The sequence below is a fragment of the Octopus sinensis genome, linkage group LG2, assembly GCF_006345805.1.
Source record: "Octopus sinensis linkage group LG2, ASM634580v1, whole genome shotgun sequence".
Taxonomy (NCBI): Eukaryota; Metazoa; Mollusca; class Cephalopoda; order Octopoda; family Octopodidae; genus Octopus; species Octopus sinensis.
Window position 1 is genome coordinate 120257403 of NC_042998.1, and position 18016 is coordinate 120275418.

Genomic DNA, 18016 nt, shown 5'->3' on the forward strand with positions numbered 1-18016 from the left:
TCCTTCATGTATCACCTGGTTAACTATATGGGTGACTAGACTATAGCCGACACTGCCAGATATTTTCAGCATTTTTAGGAAAGAGACGTTAAAGCATGATGCAGTCCTTGGACCTGTTAGATCATCAAGCTGTTCAGTCCATGCTAGCATGGAAGATAGGCATTAAAAGATGATGATGATGATTAGATGAGGAAACAAAACCTTTAGGTGATTACTGCCTCCATTCTGAAGGTAGCCTGGTTGGAAATTGGTGGCTTTGGAATAGTTTCTCAAATGAAATTTTGGGTTTACTGGAAACAGGATGCCATCTATGAAATGGGGAAGATACAAGGTAGAGGATTATGTACCACCTGAATAAGACACTCATAAGATATTATTCAGTACTTGGAATGTGGTTGGGCTGTTAAGTTTCATGATGACTTCAGTTGAATTACTAACACTTGGTAGATTATAATATTGCTTCTCTGGTTAGTCTGAAATCTTTCCCTAATTGTTACTTTAAAAAACAGTGTGCCTTATAATTTACCCACTCTATGAAAGTCATGGATGCATGCAACTGTATGCCTCTTCCTCCATCACAGTCTTATCCTATCAGCTCCCTCAACACATAGCATTTTTCCCTTTAGGAAACATCCATATCAGTTTGTTATATAATGCATCATAAGTCACTGACCAAGACCACCTTCACTGGAGGTGTGGAGAGAAAGAGCATGGCTAATGACATCAAAAAATGGACTAGAAACAAGAGCTTGGTTGGTTGTATGCATGCAGCACAACACAGAGAGAACTGGAGGATCTTGGCAAGTTAATCCCTGGACACAGGAAGGACACCTGTATGCTGGCATATCAGTTATGAAAGTCTAATCTTAGCTAAAGAGAATTGCAACAAATATTCAGTATTTGGATTTGCAGTGTGTTGGTGTTTCCTTAACAAATAAAATCAATTTATTGGAAAATAATAAAAGACTATGTAGATAGTTAACAATGTTTAATTTTATGAAATGTTTAATGATTTAAAGTTATTTATTTAGATTTTAAATAAGCAAGAAAGAATTTTTAATTTTTTTATTTGGTCAAAGATTCTTTTGAATTAATGGAGTTACATAGGTGCTGCAGGCATGGTCACAAAGTTTGCTTCAGAACTACATGGTTCTAGGTTTGATCTCACAGTACTGCACCTTGGGCAAGTGTTTTCCACCATAGCTGTAGATCTGTTAGAAACCTATAACTGACAATGTTATTCACTAATCATAACATATGTTTTCATGTGGTTTATAATCTGTGATTTTATTAGTTAATATCAGCTTTAATAAATGCTAACTTCCGGTATACGGAGCTTTTAACTGGTAGCACTTGCATGTGCAAGTTGTTTGCAAGACATCTATAGATTTAATTTGTCAAACATCACTCACGGTTTGAATGCTGTGGATCAAGTGAGTGTTTTGCACAAGACAGCTTGTCCCTTGGAATACTTATAAAAATGTCAGAAAATAAATATCAGCAATTATTATCAAATATTCTTTACTTATACTGATGATATTGAAAAAGTAATTGAGCTTCTTCTTGAGTTATTTGTGTTATTAAAAAAGATGTTTTAGATATTTTAACCCTTTTGATACCAACCTTCTTGAGACCACCCCTGGTTCTATTATATGAACTTTGTTATTTTAAAGTATTCTAGATTAAAACCTTCCATTAAAATTTCATATAAATTCATGTTCCAAACACCAAACAGCAAAGTTATTTTATGAAACACTTCCTCATTTTCAAAAACAACTGTAACAAAGGCAGTGTATTTTAACAGAAACATGGTAACAAATAGGTTAAGTCCATTAAAAGTAATTATGGTGAAACAAACATCTGACTGTGCCATTAGGGTGCTATCTCCATTAGCTGAAGGGGTAAATAGTTGGTGATGCAGTGTGTCAATTGCAAAGACACTTAACACTCAGTGTCTCAATCTGCCTAGCAGTAAATGGGTACTATGCTGCGACCAGTTCATACCCCTCTCCACTTCATCCAACATTAAATAGATAATTACAATGAGGAAGTATCCGTTAAATAAAGAGTACTTTATAATTTTTTTCAAGTGTTTTGTTAGTTTTCTTAGCCTGTCTGTGATTGGTTGGTGTTCTGTCCAAGGAAACACATCTCTCTACCATTTAATTCCCTTTAAACATCTCTAGTTGACCACTTAACTAGTGACACCACTTGGCAACAGAAAACTATAAATGAACCCTGTGCAAGCTGTTTATCTAAAATAGTCTTGTTTGCAAGTAAGTTACAACACTATGAGAATGTTTAGACCAGTGCTTCTCAATCTATTTGATTTCATGGCCCACAAGAGATCAAATAAAAAACATTACTAGTACACTTCACATGGACAAATGCTATAAAATTAAAAGTAAAAACATAGAAAGCTGTTACCTTTTTCATTTATAATTTTTGTGTGAAGTGTGGACATGGTTGTGTGGTTACAAAGTTTGCTTTGCAGCAATGTAGTTCTGGGTTTATCTAGTGTTTTCACAGCTGCTGCCTCGTGAGTTTTGTCTGCTGATGTTACAGTTTTGGGTTTTTGAACACACTGCATCCATAGGGGATTGTATCCCCAGATGAATACCTATTTCTTTATTATCCACAAGGGGCTAAAGACAGAGGGGACAAACAAGGACAGACATAGGTATTAAGTCGATTACATCGACCCCAGTGCGTAACTGGTACTTAATTTATCGACCCCGAAAGGATGAAAGGCAAAGTCGACCTCAGCGGAATTTGAACTCACAACGTAACGGCAGACGAAATACCGCTAAGCATTTCGCCCGGCGTGCTAACGTTTCTGCCAGCTTGCCGCCTTATGAATACCACAATCCAATTGCCTTTCACAATGCATCTGTATTTAGTATGATACACAGATGACTGTTTTGGTCTGATACTGCTTCTGTTGTATATAGTGAATTATAAATATGTTTTGCAAGACATTTAAGCATAAGTGTGTATTTTCTAAAACCATACATTATATTTTTAAAAGCCTGTAGCACATCTAGATAATCATATTACATATCTTTTAAGAATAATCTGTTTAGATTGTCATTAAAGACCAACTCTTTATTTCACCATTTCTAAAATGTTTTGGTCAAATATATATGGTATTCTACAAGCACCAAAACTGACAGGAAGTATGAAAACAAATATCCTCTGAAGGTGTGATATTCTCACATTAGAGTCTCTATGTCATCACTCAAACTGCTAGAAATATTCAAATCTACCTCAAATAACACCCTTGTCTCTAAACCAAAGGTAGACACATTGGATAATGTAGTTATATTTGTATACTGTCTGCCTAAAGGGTAGATGGTTTTTGACCAGAATACCTAAACGCCATCTGCTAGGGAGCTACTAGAAATAGTAGATCAGGTATCCTTATATAGTAGATTAGGTATCCTTAAAAAAAGAAAGAGATGTTAGATAATAATAATAATAACAATAATAATAATAATAATAATAATGATAATAAATCCTTAAATAACCCTACTCAGGGACCTTTTGAGCAGGATGGGCTGCTCACCTAAAGAAAATTCTAACTGGACCCCACCTGCAAGGTCATGTGCTGTTTATCTTGATATGAAATCATGTTGCGCACACATGGTTGTGATGCATGTGCCTGGTGTACCCTTATCAGACAGGTAGTCATGATGGGTATACTGGGCTTCGTATATTTTACCCCAGTAAATTTTGATGGCATGCACTGCTCTCTCACATAATAATAATAAAGTTGTGTACATTTTTTAACATACTTTTGTACACTAGAACATGAAAGGCATTTATTACAGGATTCTGTCTTGGAAAAAAAATCTCTATAAACTTTGTGTATAAAAACATTTCAAACCAAGCTCCAAGTGATGTCAGTGTTTCATAGTGTTTCAGCATGATTTTGCATTTTCAGTGGTAGATATCTCCTCAGTCGCTTGAAGCTAAGTTGGAACTTTAGTTTGATCCTCACTACTTCGTGTGCTTATACTAAAATATTTCCAGCTTGGCAAGCCTCAGCTGACACTAGCAAATATTTTGTTTGTTCTTTCTATGATTGATGTGATATCTGCCACTGAAGAGGCAAACTCATTCCAAAACACTGTATCTGATAGTCCACTTGGAGCTGGGCTCAATGTGTTTTTATACATAAAGTCTAGAAAGAGAAATCTTCTTCCTTGACAAAATCTCAACAAAAGCCTTTCGTGATCTAGTGTAGAAGTGGTGTGTAAAAAATAAATGCACACAGTCAAGGGAAATTGAATCGTGGCCAATGACTCAGCAAGTAAAATGAGTTTGCAGCCATGGCTTTTACCAGTGTTTCATAACCAGCCCATTTAAAAGCACTCTTGAATCGCCGGGTGATACACTGCTTTTGAGAAGACCTATTGAGTCAAGTAAAATCAATCAAAAATCAAAATCAAAACGGAAATTGTAGTTGTGGCCGATGCCAGTGTCGCCTAACTGGCACCTGTGCTGGTGGCACGTAATAAGCACAATTCAAGCATGGGTCGATGCCAGTCCCACATGACTGGCTCCCCGTGTCAGTAACATGTAAAAAAACACCATCTGAACATGGCCAATGCCATGTGACTGGCTCCTGTTCCAGTGGCACATAAAAGCACCTTGTGATTGTGGTCAATGCCAGTGTTGCCTGATTGGCTCCTGTGCCAGTGGCATGTAAAAAGCACCCACTGCACTCTCAGAATGGTTGGCGTTAGGAAGAGCATCCAGTCATAGAAACCTTGCCAAATAAGATTAGTGCCTGGTGCAGCCTACTGGCTTGTCAGTTCCCAGTCAAACATCACTCACAGTGAAGAAATTGGAGCTGCTTTATGCCTTCCTATATTTTGTGAATCGCCAAATTTATGTGTGAGCTGAGTGTGTGTAATAGAATCTATTTGATGAAAGGCTTCTATGTGTGGACATGGCTATGGTTAGGCAGATTTATGACGAAAGATGTTTCAGCTGTGATTATTCTGTCTTTTTGTATATTTAGAACTGTGTTGTTTATGTTATTTAATGAATCCTTCCTTTTGAAAGACAGTAGGATGTGATATATAGGAATTTATACTGCTATTTCTGCAGGTGAAAAGTGGTAAAAATAGGACATATGAATCTTAAAAGGAAACAAAACACATGTGGGCAAGTGTGTGTGTGTGTGTGCATGCATGCTGCAGAGAGAGAGAGAGAGAGAGAGAGATCCAAGGCCAAGAAAGCTGGCTCCTGTTTGTAGTGATGTTAATATTTTAAGGTGGTGAAGGTTAGTTAACAGAGGTAACATATGGACAGGAAGGAAATTCTAGAGAGAATTGCAGTTTTCACAGGAAGGATCTTCTATTTTGTTTATCTGCTAAATGAGCAGTGGGGTGGGGATAAGGGTGGGCTAAATAATGTGGTGTGTGGGTTCATATGTATTATGTCACTCCTGAAATATATTTAATTTTGAAGTGTTGCATTTCATCCCTACCACAGTTAATGTTAATTTTAGATCTCAATTACTCTGTATTTAAAATTTTTCATAACATTCTGACATTGATTTTATTAATTAAAAAGTATTTATAATTTTTAACCTCTCTCTAAAGTTGCTATCATTACTTTGATTTCAAAATTATGTATTTATTTGGTCTTAGAATGTCAATCAAATAGTAATTGTATCTCTTGAAGCTAGCAGTCTACCTGGCTGAGAAGTTTTTTTTTAACCACTTTGCAGTCAGTTGATTAGATGAAGGAAGAGCATTTAATAAAGAAAGCAATTGCTCTTCATTGTCAATTGATTTGATAGAAATAACCAAATATCCCTCAAATCTCACATCACAACCATAGCCCTTTAGCATTCAGATTACTCTGACAAATGTATTCCTTTTTATTCAAGTTGGTTTGAATTAATCATGGATTATCTTGTAACCTGTGATGATGTGATTGTTTATTTTTAGAATGACATTGTAGGGTAGATGTGAGAGGCCAGATCTAGCTGGTTTGAATATAAAACATGTAGAAAATTTGGGCTGGATATGGCAGGATCCATCATTGACCAGTGTAGTTGTACATATGCAGGATCCAAGAAAACAACAGGGTACTTCTGGTCAGTTACAGTTGATCTAAGACTAAACTACTGGGATTTTATTTTGTCAACCCCAGAAAGATGAAAAGTAACTCAGAAAATAAATATACATAACTATATCATCATCATCATCATCATTTAGCATCTGTTTTCATGCTGGCATGGGTTAGACACTTGACTGGGACTGGGACTGGTAAGCTAGACAGCTGTACTAGGCTCCAGTCTGATTTGGCCTAGTTTCTATGGCTGGATGCCCTTACTAATGCCAACCACTCCAAGAGTTATATGTCACTGGCACTGGCCACGACTACAGTTTCACTTGACTGGACATGTCTTCTCAAGCACAGCAAATCACCAAAAGTCTTGATCACTTGTCATCACCTCCATGAGACTCAACATCTGAAGATCATGTTTCACCTCCTCATCCCATGTCTTCCTGAGTCTACCTCTTCCACAGGTTCCTTCTGCAGTTAGAGATTGACACACAGAGAAATATTGTATTACTAGCAGTATAACCCGTCCTTGCCCGGGATTAAGTTACGATTATTAAGCTAATCAAGTTCGTTATTTTAAACCAAACTAAGTAATATCGACTCTCAATAAAACACTTTTTTACTCGGCGTAAAATAAAAACAAAACTCTTTCGCACCCGAAGTAATGTGTGAGAGAGAGAGAGAGAGGGGAGGGGAAAGAAAGATGAACAATTTAAAATAAATAAATGATTTAAAATAAATATATTGTAATTGTTGTGTGAGAAAGTATATATACTATGATTATAAAATATAGTGTCTTTCAAAATCATCCTGAATTAGAACACTATATCTCGTGTTTAAGAAAAAAGAAAACATTTTACATTTTATTTTTTATGAACGTTGTCATTTTCTCTCTCTCTCCCTCTCTCACTTTGTCTTTCCCGTGAAACTCTCTGCCTCCTTCTTCCACTTTTCTTTATCTTTTTTTTTTTGTTAGACACTGTCAAAAAGCTATGGCTGATATTTTTTATGGTTAAACGCTATGGCTGAAAATAGATTTTTACGCTATCCGCGGGTGCCTCGGGAAAAAAATAAGTTGACAAAACCCAGATAGGATGTTGATGAATGTCCTCCTAAAATTTGAGCTACATGCGTGCTAATTTGTGGATGTGCATAAATTACAATCACGTACACACGCACACACATCATGCCTTTTATAGATATGATAATTAGTTCTCTATTGTTTTTGTTTTATCTTCTACTTGATTAGGTACAAAATATATGTAAATAATGAAGGCAAATTAGACATTAATTAAAATGCAATGAAATATTTCTAAAACAATGTTTTAGTTAAAAAAATAGTGAAGACTACTATTAGAAACTATTTTTTAAAAGCAGTAATGATTGTATGTTTGAATTATTCAAGTATTTTTATGAATTATTATGAAAATCCCATTTTCTTCTAGTGATGATGTCCGAGAGCAAGGATTTACCATCATTCTTGATATGAGAGGTTCCACATGGCAAACAGTAAAACCTATACTTAAAGCCTTGCAGGTGAGTTGTGAAAATATTTAGAACATATTTCTTTCAATCTCTGTTACAATGAAAGTCTAGTTTACAAGACTTTAACTCTTTCAGTACTAGCATAGCTAAGACTGGCCCCCTGGTCCCATATCATCAACTGGCAACCCCCTCCCCCAATGCCTGTAACAAACTATTTTTGTTTAAAGTGAATCTTGATGAAAACCTTGTTATTTACATGAATGGCTACACATTATTCCAGTAGATAAAAGTTCTATTGTAATTTTATATAAGAACCTTTTGTTGAATTATACTCCAAACATCTGCTTAATAAAATGTTTGCAATTATTTTGTTACCATCTCCACCTCCTCCATTCTTGATTATATGGGAATTAATTGAAGCATATAAACAGTCTATTCTTGTTAGAAATATGGTAACAAAGGGTTGAAAGACATCTGACTGACTTAAGAATGGATATAACTTGTTATTGTAGCTATTGTACTTTTCCATCAGGCTTTTTGTAACCTTACCAGTGGTGTAGATAATTGCAATAACAAATAGTAGTGGTATTGTAGTTATTTTGAAATACTGATCTTATGAATTATTGATTACTTTAGAATGTTTTTCAAGAAATACTTTATTTAAAGAGGACTTATATAACTGCTTTATTTATAATTTCTTCGCAGGAATGTTTTCCTGGCAATATTCAAATGGCATTCATTATCAAGCCTGAAAAATTTTGGGAGAAGCAAAGAACCAGTTTGGGAAGTGCCAAGTACAACTTTGAAGTGAGTATCATATTTTTCAGAATGAAGAGATTATAAACCTTATTTATCATTAACTAATGAAGTGTTTTGGAACACTTTCATTTAAAAGATTGTTTTAAACTGTAAATTGATTTTTTATGTTATAAATTAAAATTATATTCAGTTCCCATTTCTATTAATTATTTAATTGTTGTCATACTTGTTATTTCCTCTTTCTATAACTTTTACTAATATTTTATCATTCATTTTTTCCAGACCAATATGTTATCAGTTGATAATCTTTCCAAATTTATCGATTCATCTCAGCTTACGAGAGAATTTGATGGTACTCTGGATTATGATCATGAACAGTGGATTCAACTCCGACTGGTAAGGAAGGAATAAATGCTTCATCTTAAAATTTATTGTGGAGTTAGAGGACCACTGAAAGATGAATCATTATGTGATGGACAAGCCATTGAAAAGACCTCCATGTGGTCACTCAACCTAGTAGAAATTGCAGCCAAATCTCTCAAATCATACACTCAAAAAAGACACTGATGATATAGTCCCAAGTACACTATAACTCAAAAGAATGATGAATGGACAAAGTTAGAACTAGAGTACCTTTGGCCATATGTTGATTTGGTCATTTTAATTTTGTATTGATCAAGCACTTCATCTAATGGTGCTATGGAAGACACAGAGAAATGATTTCCTGTGGATATTTTAAGCCTAAAGGGAAACTCAGGTACTGTGTGCTAATGAAGCACTTACCTGTCTGTTGAGACCGTTTAACCAAAGACTGTTAACCCACTGCTCAAGCACTTTATCAGTGTGGTAGGTTAAGACTATAAGGAAGGAATAAAATCAGATATCTCAGTAGATTAACACAATCAACCAATTATAGTGTAAATAATTTGTTATTTTTAAATAGCAGCAATGGATTAAATTCTAGTTGGAAAACACCTTGCACACAATTTTTATATTCCAGTAATTTCTCTCACTTTTACTTTAATAATTAGTGTTGCTGCAAAAAATTCACTCCTCTGTCTCTCTCTCTCTCTTTTTCTCCTCATATTCTTTACTTTTGTCACTTAAAAAATTTACTTTTTCTTGAATATTCTCTTTCTGTTTATTGTAAGTATATGGATCCTGTAGTAAAATCAACTTAAATTTAATCTCCTATTTGTCAAGGAATTTTTCTCTTTTTTTCTTTTTTTTTTTTCAGTATTTAAAATTTTGATAAATGTAATAATTTGTAGTGTAAACATATTAAGTAATAGATGAAATCTTTATTTAGAAGAAACTACTTGTCAGATCCACTATCAGGTTATATAAATGTTAAACTGTAAGCTGTTGTTTCCCATGGATACTTTATCTTTTACTCTTAGGAAGCTTTGAGCAGTTTTTACATCCTGATAACTCATTTTCAGGCTTGCAGCTTTTTGTTTTTTTATTCATATATCATGCATACATCTGAAATTAAGAGAAAAGAGAGGGTTGTATAAAAAAATAGCTTTAATTAAAAATATGACACATTATAAAAATGTTTTTGTATTTCTATGTAGATGTTGGAGGAATTTATCTGGAAAGCATTAGACCTTCTAGACAAACTCGATGAGTTAGCAGAAATCCTGACATGTCCGGAGTTACCTGATGATTTAAATGGTGCCCAGATTCAGTTAGAGCACCACAACCAGCTGAAGAAAAGAGTCACCAAAGCTCCAGTTGAACAATTGACAATGGAAGGGCATCACATTCTGAAGACAATCACTGGAGAAGAAGATAATTTATCTGGTGATTATTGTAAATGTTAAACATTATATTTTTTTCCCTGTAGAAACTATTTAAATGTGTATTTATGTGTAATATTGTGGTTATCCTGTCAGCTGTTATTAATAATACTTATAAACAAGGAGGCAGAATGTAGGACTAAAATGTCTTGTAATATTTTGTTACACCTCTTTGTTTTGACTTTAGAACTTACTGTGGGCATACCTCTGATATGTTCTACATTCAAATTTCTCCAAGATTAACTTTTCTGTACAGCCTTCTTGAGACATCAGAATGAGAGATCAGTGATGTATTAGAGTTAATTAAGCTGGCTATACAATCTCCCAAAATACCTTACTTTCTAATAATATAAATGATTGATATTATTTGTTTAACATTAAGTTAGCCTAGATCATGTAAGCCTAAGACATGTAGATAATTAGTCAAGTAACTAAGTATGATTCACAGATCTATTGTTCCTTGTATCTCAGATTTCTTCCTTGTTGAGGACTATTCTGTTTGCTGCCTTATGTGGTGAAGTGTAATGACATGATATGTTGCTTTCTCTTCAATGTGCAGTCTGCTTTTGTATGCCAATAGGTTCTGTTGGTATTTAAAGCATGGGTGGGTAATGTGGACTCAGAGTATGACTGTTGCTGTTTCTTTTTATTTAAATATATATATCTCAGCAATGTTTGATGGGTCTAATGAAAGTGTCTGGTAAATTCATTGTGATAAATTCATCACCTGTAATTTCATCACAAGTTTATGAATTGTAAACCAATATATCACCAGTAAATTAATCATCATACCAAATATGTTGCTGGTAAATTGCAGAATATAAAACATCATTAGACAGTAAAGTTTTTATTTGCAGAGTAAATGTTTCATTTCATTAACAATAAAAAAAATATATTTATTTCAAATTTGCTTATTTTGCAGTAAAAAGTTAACATTATTTTGGAGGAAAGAGAAATATTCTAAAAGGCAAATTATGAGCATTACCTCTTAAATTAATCCAATTGTTAGTGATTTGATATTTACTGATATGGATTGGATTCTTGCTTCACTACCTTTATATTTCTTTCTACATTCTGGAATTTTTGCACCAGTAGTACACTGTTTAATTATTACTGCTTTTTTTTTGTTCTTTGAATGTTTTTTTTTTAAATTTTCAGATAGTAGGGCAGGATATCTTGACCAATCCACTAAATGATTGATGCTAGCCTTCACAAGAATTGTTTAAGAGGCACCTTCTTGGGCTGCCATAAAATAATTTCAAACTGTATGGTCGACGTGAGCAGATTGGTGTAATAGGTGATGTTCTGAGTGTCCAATCCACATATCCTTTACATAATCTAAGGCTGGCTGTGCTTCTTTGAGAAAACAGTTATTGTATAAATATTTGAAAGAATGAATTACATTTAAGACAGGCATGGATGCAATGGTTGTAATTGTATACATCTTCTATACAAATTCTGCATCATTTTTGGTTAGTTGTTGCAGACCATTTGTTTGAATAAATTAAAATCTACATTAGGAGAAATTAGTGTTAATTTACTGTGACGTATGTAATCACTTTGAATTTGCACTGAACTGCTCATGAGGTTATATTTATATGTATTTTATGTTTGTCTGAAGTGTACACATGTTAAATACACTACACTTGGACTGAGTGCAAAGTATCTATGTTGGGTTTGCCACACTGTTGCTGAGTACACAATATTCATGGTGAAGAAATCATGCTAATGCTGAGCACACCAACACTACATTTGTGCTGAGTATTCTACACCCATGCTGAATCTACTAAGATCACATTGATTAAAATACACTCATGTTCAGTTTACATGTTGATTGTATCTCACTGGTATTGAGCGCATTGCACTCAAGCTGAGCACACCGCAACCAGGCTGTGCTCACCACATCTTGGCTGAGTATACAACACTTATATTGCGCATACTACATTTATCATGTACAAGAAGCACTCATGTTGAGTATTCTTAACTAAGGACACAATCTAGGTGACATATGAATTGAATCCTGTTCCTTTAGCCAGGAGATCAACACCTTATGTCACAAGCCTATATTACACCCCTTATGCTTTAATAAAATTTCAAATGAACAAAACCTGAACTATTTTTGAAAAATGCATGTTTAAAATGCATATTTGTTATCATTCCAATTACATAAATTATATTTTTCTTCCTCAGCTGAATTTATTACCCATTGATAAAGATTTCTGCTCTAAAGTTAGTAATATTGTCTTTCAGGCTCTAGTCATAAACTCTTTGTGATATCTGGAAATGCTGATTTCCAGAGTGCTGTCCCTCAGATTTCTCACCTTTTGGACAATCTCCAGTCGACTAAGCAGCACCTAAATCAGTTGTGGATAAATAAAAAAGCTCGACTTGAACAATGTCTACAGCTGCGGGTATTTGAGAATGATGTGGAGAAGGTACTGTTAATTTTCTTTCTTTGTGTGTTGTTTTGCTCTCTTGCTTCTGTGTTTCCAGTAGTTTTCTGAGGAAGGTATGATTTGTTACTGTCAGAGTGTGTACAAATATTGCTAAGAAGCACCACCTTGTAAAAGGTACATTCCCAATCAATTTGCTGTCAATAGAACATTCTAGATTTGTCTCATCCTACTATCTAAAAATGCTGTTTTCTGGTTGGTTTCTTGATACCTTCTAGAATGAACCAAACACATTCACTGAAAGTGTAAATATTCATTTGTTTTCATTGTTGACGTACTTACTAAGAATACATTTGGTAATTGGCCAGCTTTCTAAATGTTTGGCAACAGTGAACTATGTATAAGCTTCATGTAGTCAAATATAAGGACAAATACTAAGAATGAGTCAAGAACTAAACACAAGTCAGAAATACAGTGTTTGTAAACAAGGGTAAATATCAAAATAAAGATAAAATTACATTGAGTAAGAATAAGAAACCTAAGTATTAATTATTCTTCCTCCTTTGCTATTATGCTTCACTGGATGTGCAATGTCAGTGTCCATGTTCGACAGAGTGTAAGCATCTTGAAAGAAAAGTTAGGCATAAAAGGTATCAGATGTGATGTGCAAGAGAGACTAATGTGCTGGCATGGTTGTGTGATGCGTATGGACGAGGACAGCTGCGTAATGAAGTGCTGACCCCTAACTGTGGAGAGAACCTGTGGTAGAAGTAGTCCCAGGAAGAAATGGGATAAGGTGGTGAAACATGATCTCCAAACTTTGGGCCTCACAGAGGCAATGACTAGTGACCGAGACCTTTGGCAATATGCTGTGCTTAAGAAGACCCATCAAGCGAAGTGAAATCACAGTTGTAGCTGATGCTTGTGTCACATAGCCAGTACCCGTGCTGGTGGTATGTAGAAAGCATCTTTCGAGCATTGAGCCTCACAGAGGCAGTGGTTGAGCTCCTTTTGAATGTTGGACCTCACAGAGGCAATGTTTGAGACTATTGGCATTATCTTGTGCTTGAGAAGAAGACCCATCAAGCCAAGTAAAATCACAGTCATGGCAGATACGGGTGTCATGCAAATGGCACCTGTGCTGGTGGTACATAAAAGAACCTTTTGAGCATTGGGCCTCTTGGAGGCAAGGACCGAGACCATTTGGCATTATGCCAGGCTTCAAGTGTTGGGCCTCATGGAGGTAATGACCAAATCCATTTAGCATTATGTTGTGCTTGAGAAGAGGACCCATCAAGCCAAGTAAAACCACAGTCATGGCAGATACCAGTGTTATGCAAATGGTATGTAAAAGCACCCATTACACTCAGAGTGGTTTGTGTTAGGAAGGGCATCCAGCCATAGAAACCATGCCAAAACAGACTAATGTCTGGTGCATCCTTCCAGTTTGCCAGCCCTGGTCAAACCAGCCAACTCATGCCAGCATGGACAATGGACGTTAAATGATGATGATCTAGTGTATAATTCTCTGATTTTGCTCACTTCTTTTATTTTGTTGCTAAATGTCTCTAGTATAGTTTCCTCAGTCAACAATAGTTGTGTATTGAAAATGTTTGTGTTCAAGACATCTTGGTTCCAACTTCCATTTCTGTTTAAATATAGCAAAAATAGGAAGAATAAACTTAAAATATCTCAAATCCTTTCGACTATCTTTTAAAAGGAAAGCCATTCATTAGTGTAGTTGTAAATGTACAAAATGATAGAATTATACCTTTGATCATAAGTCTGTTCAATTAGAATTGATTTTGGACTAAATAACATTGTCCAATTTATCTTTATATTTTTAAAGATGGTTGTATGTGATTTGAGTGATAATTGATTGCTATTCGTTTCTTGTTGGTTCTACATTATTGGTCAAACCCCAACACACACAGTTGTATTTATGTGCAATGAGATTCAAAATTATTAGAAATAATAATCAGAGAATTGTGATAATAGCAGACCAATATTTAATTCTGTGCTGTAATTGTTACTTTTAATTCGGCTTTGTGTTTCAACTTAAAATCTGATATTTAAATGATGGGAAGCTAAGATTATATGTTGATAGATCTGATTCTCATACATTTGATTCATTTGGATATCATGCGCTCTAGATTTAATAGTGATTTATTCTAATTAAAATTTTGTATGTAAAGATATGGTTAAAATATTTTTGCTTAAATGTAAGATATTTGAAATACATGGAAACATTCTTAATATATTATATTTTCTTCTCACTCTTGTTTGTCAGATGTTTGAATGGATTTCTCATAACAGAGACATGTTCCTAATAAATTACACAGAAATTGGCCCAACCCATCAAATGGCATTGGATTTAGACCAAGAACATAACCAATTTGCTGCCAGTGCAATGGTAAGTTAATTAGCCTGTTCTGTGCAGTATCATATATGTATCTTTATGCTTTCCATGTGTTATTCAGGAAATAGCTTCAGTTTTCCAATCATCCCTGTCATTTTAGGCTGCTTTCTTAAGAAAATATTTTTAAAGTTTTCAGAAAATACTTTTAAACAATAGATTAATGATTTTACAAGATTTAAATACATTTATGATATATTTCAACCAAAGATTTAGAATATTGGTTTCAAATTTTGACACAAGGCCAGAAATTGTGGGGGAGGGTACAAATAGATTACATTGACCCCAGCGCTCAACTGGTATTTATTTCATCGACTCTGACAGAATGAAAAGCAAAGTCAACATCAGCTTAATTTGAAAAACATTTGGAATATTGAAATATTTTCATATATTTATATTACAACATTGTGCAAAAACATTGAGGATATTATAATATTTTAATGCATACAGGTACAATCATATTTTAATACATATATTTTGCCATTTCAATTATGATATAACAATATTTTCATAATAAATTTTTGATATTAGAATATTTGAACAATACTGTCCATGTATAACAGGAATACATTTACGATATTACAATATATGAACAATAATAATCTAATTTCTAACTCAAAATGTTTTTATATAAACTGTGAAGTTATTGTGGTGAATCATAAGATCAGAGGTTCAGATCTTACTGCTGTCATCATTTTTGCATATCTAAACAAAGCACATTACATTACTTGCTTGAATAATATTCACAAAAGTCAATAAGTTTGTATTCTTCCAAGAGAGAATTTTAACCTGTTGAAGAACCCTGTCTGAAATGGCAATCCTCCCTTCTCCTTAGGTTACATATTTATTCTATTTTGTAAGATTATTGAACAAATTTTTGTCAATACAGACGTCCTCAGTGATGTCATTGAAACTCTTCTTTAGGTGTTCTACTTTGACATTATCTTATGTAACCCTATAAACCCTAAAACATGACCCATCCACACTGTTCCAAATAAAGAGGAAAACTACCTGGTGTTTTATTTTCTGCTTATTCCAGTTTGTTTGAGCCAAACAAACTCCTTCCTTGTTGAGTAGTTAGCAGTAAGAAGAACATTGCCCAGCTGTAGAAATAACTGATCCAACAGACAAACAAATCTACAAAATTTTAAGTAAATGTAAAGTACAATAAATAAACATAAAAAAAGTAATAAATGATTTATCAAACTATTTTTAAGGTGAGACAAGTTATTGAACCATTCTTAATACTCAGTTGGTATTCATTTTATTAGCTCCAGATGGAATCAAAACCAAATTGACCCAAGCTGAGTTCCATGTTTTCAGATAATGCCAATAGCTAATGCACTGGACATTGCTTATTGGTTCTTCTTATATGAATCTGCAGAACTTTGTCATTTTACCATATCTTAAACCTCTGTCTTCTTCCCTACTAACTCTTTATCTCTGATTATTAAATTCTTTAAACTCCTTTGTTGATGGCACAGTTCTCTTTACCTGACACCTATCAATCTATTTTACCTGGTAGACTTGTTCATTATTAATAGTGAAGGAAACACTAATCCAGTTAATACTGCAAGCATGATAACTTTATTAATCTTATTGAAATGGCATTAAGTGTACCTAAATAGCTCCTACCTTAAAGTACTGATCTTATTGCTTACTTTTCAGATTCTATTTAGAAGAAAGCTTTTCCTCTAAATAAGGATACCTTTGTTATTAATAGCTTTAAGCTTCTGTTCCCCTGTCTTTCTCTGCAATTCCCCTTCTATAGTTATGCTATTCCACCAAAGTGGTCAGATGTTTTGCCATCTCTATATTTTTTAATCTCTCTCTCTCTCTCTCTCTCTCTCTCTAGTCTATCCATTATTTCAGTGTTAACCACACTTTTATACATTAATGCAACCTTCGTCTTATCAACTATGACTAAAATAGTGGTTTCTAACATAGACACAAAACTAGAAATTTGGTGGTTGGTGAGGATCATACAATTCCCTCAACTCCACTATTTGACTGGTATTTTATTTAATGAAGCCTAAATGATGAAAGGTAAAGTTATTCTCAGGATTTGAATTCAAAATATAAAAACCCATCGCTATATACTTTTAGTTATTTTTTCTGATGCTCTATTGACTTTTGCACTCTTTCCTTTCCAATAATAAATAAGAAGAATAATCTTACTACAGACAGAAGGCCTAGAATTTTGGGAACGAAGAGTTTATTTGATTACATTTGTTCCCAGTGCTCAACTGGTTCTATTTTATGAACTCTGAAAGGGTGAAAAGTTGACCTCAGAGGCATTTGAATTTAAAATGAAAACCTGAAGAAATGCTGCTAAGTATTTTGTTTGATACAGTAACAATTCTGTCGGCTCTCCATTTTAATAATAAAGATAATAATAATAATAATAATAATAATAATCCTTTCTATTATAGGCAAAAAGCTTGAAATTTATGGGGAGGGAGATAGTAAACTACATCAACCTTTGTGCTTGATTGGTACATTTTTCATTGTCTTGAGAAAGATGAAAGACAAAGTTGATCATTGCAAGATTTGAATTCAGGACATAAAGACGGGCAAAATGCCACTAAGCATTTAGTCTGGCATGATAACATTTCTGCCAGCCCACTGCCTTAATAATAATGATGATGATGATGATGATTGTTAATAATAATAAATAATTGGTGCACTGGAAACAGTATGCCAAAATATAGACAAATGGCTGAAGGAGATTGAAATAGAATGCCTGATAGAGCTCCTACAGAAAGTTTTTCTCTTAGGTACAGCAAGAATTATCAGGAGGGTTATAAGCACTTGAAAGACTACTGGAAATTTATGGAGACCTAAGGTTACTGGTAATAACCCACTGTCCACATAATTCGTACCAGGAATAAGGTAGAACCTGAGCCAAGCTATTATAATAATAATAATAATTGATGTAAAAGATGAGCTACAGCAACTATTCTGCTCAATACCTCAGATTTGCTTGTCAGTTGTTTGACCCTTACCAGTTGAGCATGTCCATTAGTGGTTGACGATATGTGCATCCCTGATCACTAGCAGAAGTAGCAAGAGAGCAT

At 34.1% G+C, this 18016-nt stretch overlaps 1 protein-coding gene across 10 annotated transcripts in view; it reads left to right on the top strand.

Moving 5' to 3' along the window:
- The window catches only part of LOC115231823 (kalirin), a 567567-nt gene that overhangs the window by 144730 nt on the left and 404821 nt on the right, over positions 1-18016 (top strand). For 7 of the 10 annotated variants that reach the window (XR_004997260.1, XM_029801773.2, XM_029801756.2 and 4 more), the window contains 6 exons: positions 7530-7620; positions 8275-8376; positions 8611-8724; positions 9906-10143; positions 12381-12565; positions 14814-14936. Coding sequence is in view for 9 of the 10 variants with exons in the window: in XM_029801773.2 (XP_029657633.1) it covers positions 7530-7620; positions 8275-8376; positions 8611-8724; positions 9906-10143; positions 12381-12565; positions 14814-14936 (853 nt within the window). In the remaining variant the exon portion in view is untranslated. The remainder of the gene's footprint in view (positions 1-7529; positions 7621-8274; positions 8377-8610; positions 8725-9905; positions 10144-12380; positions 12566-14813; positions 14937-18016) is intronic. The other 3 variants (XM_029801758.2, XM_029801795.2, XM_029801780.2) reach the window with 1 other exon arrangement.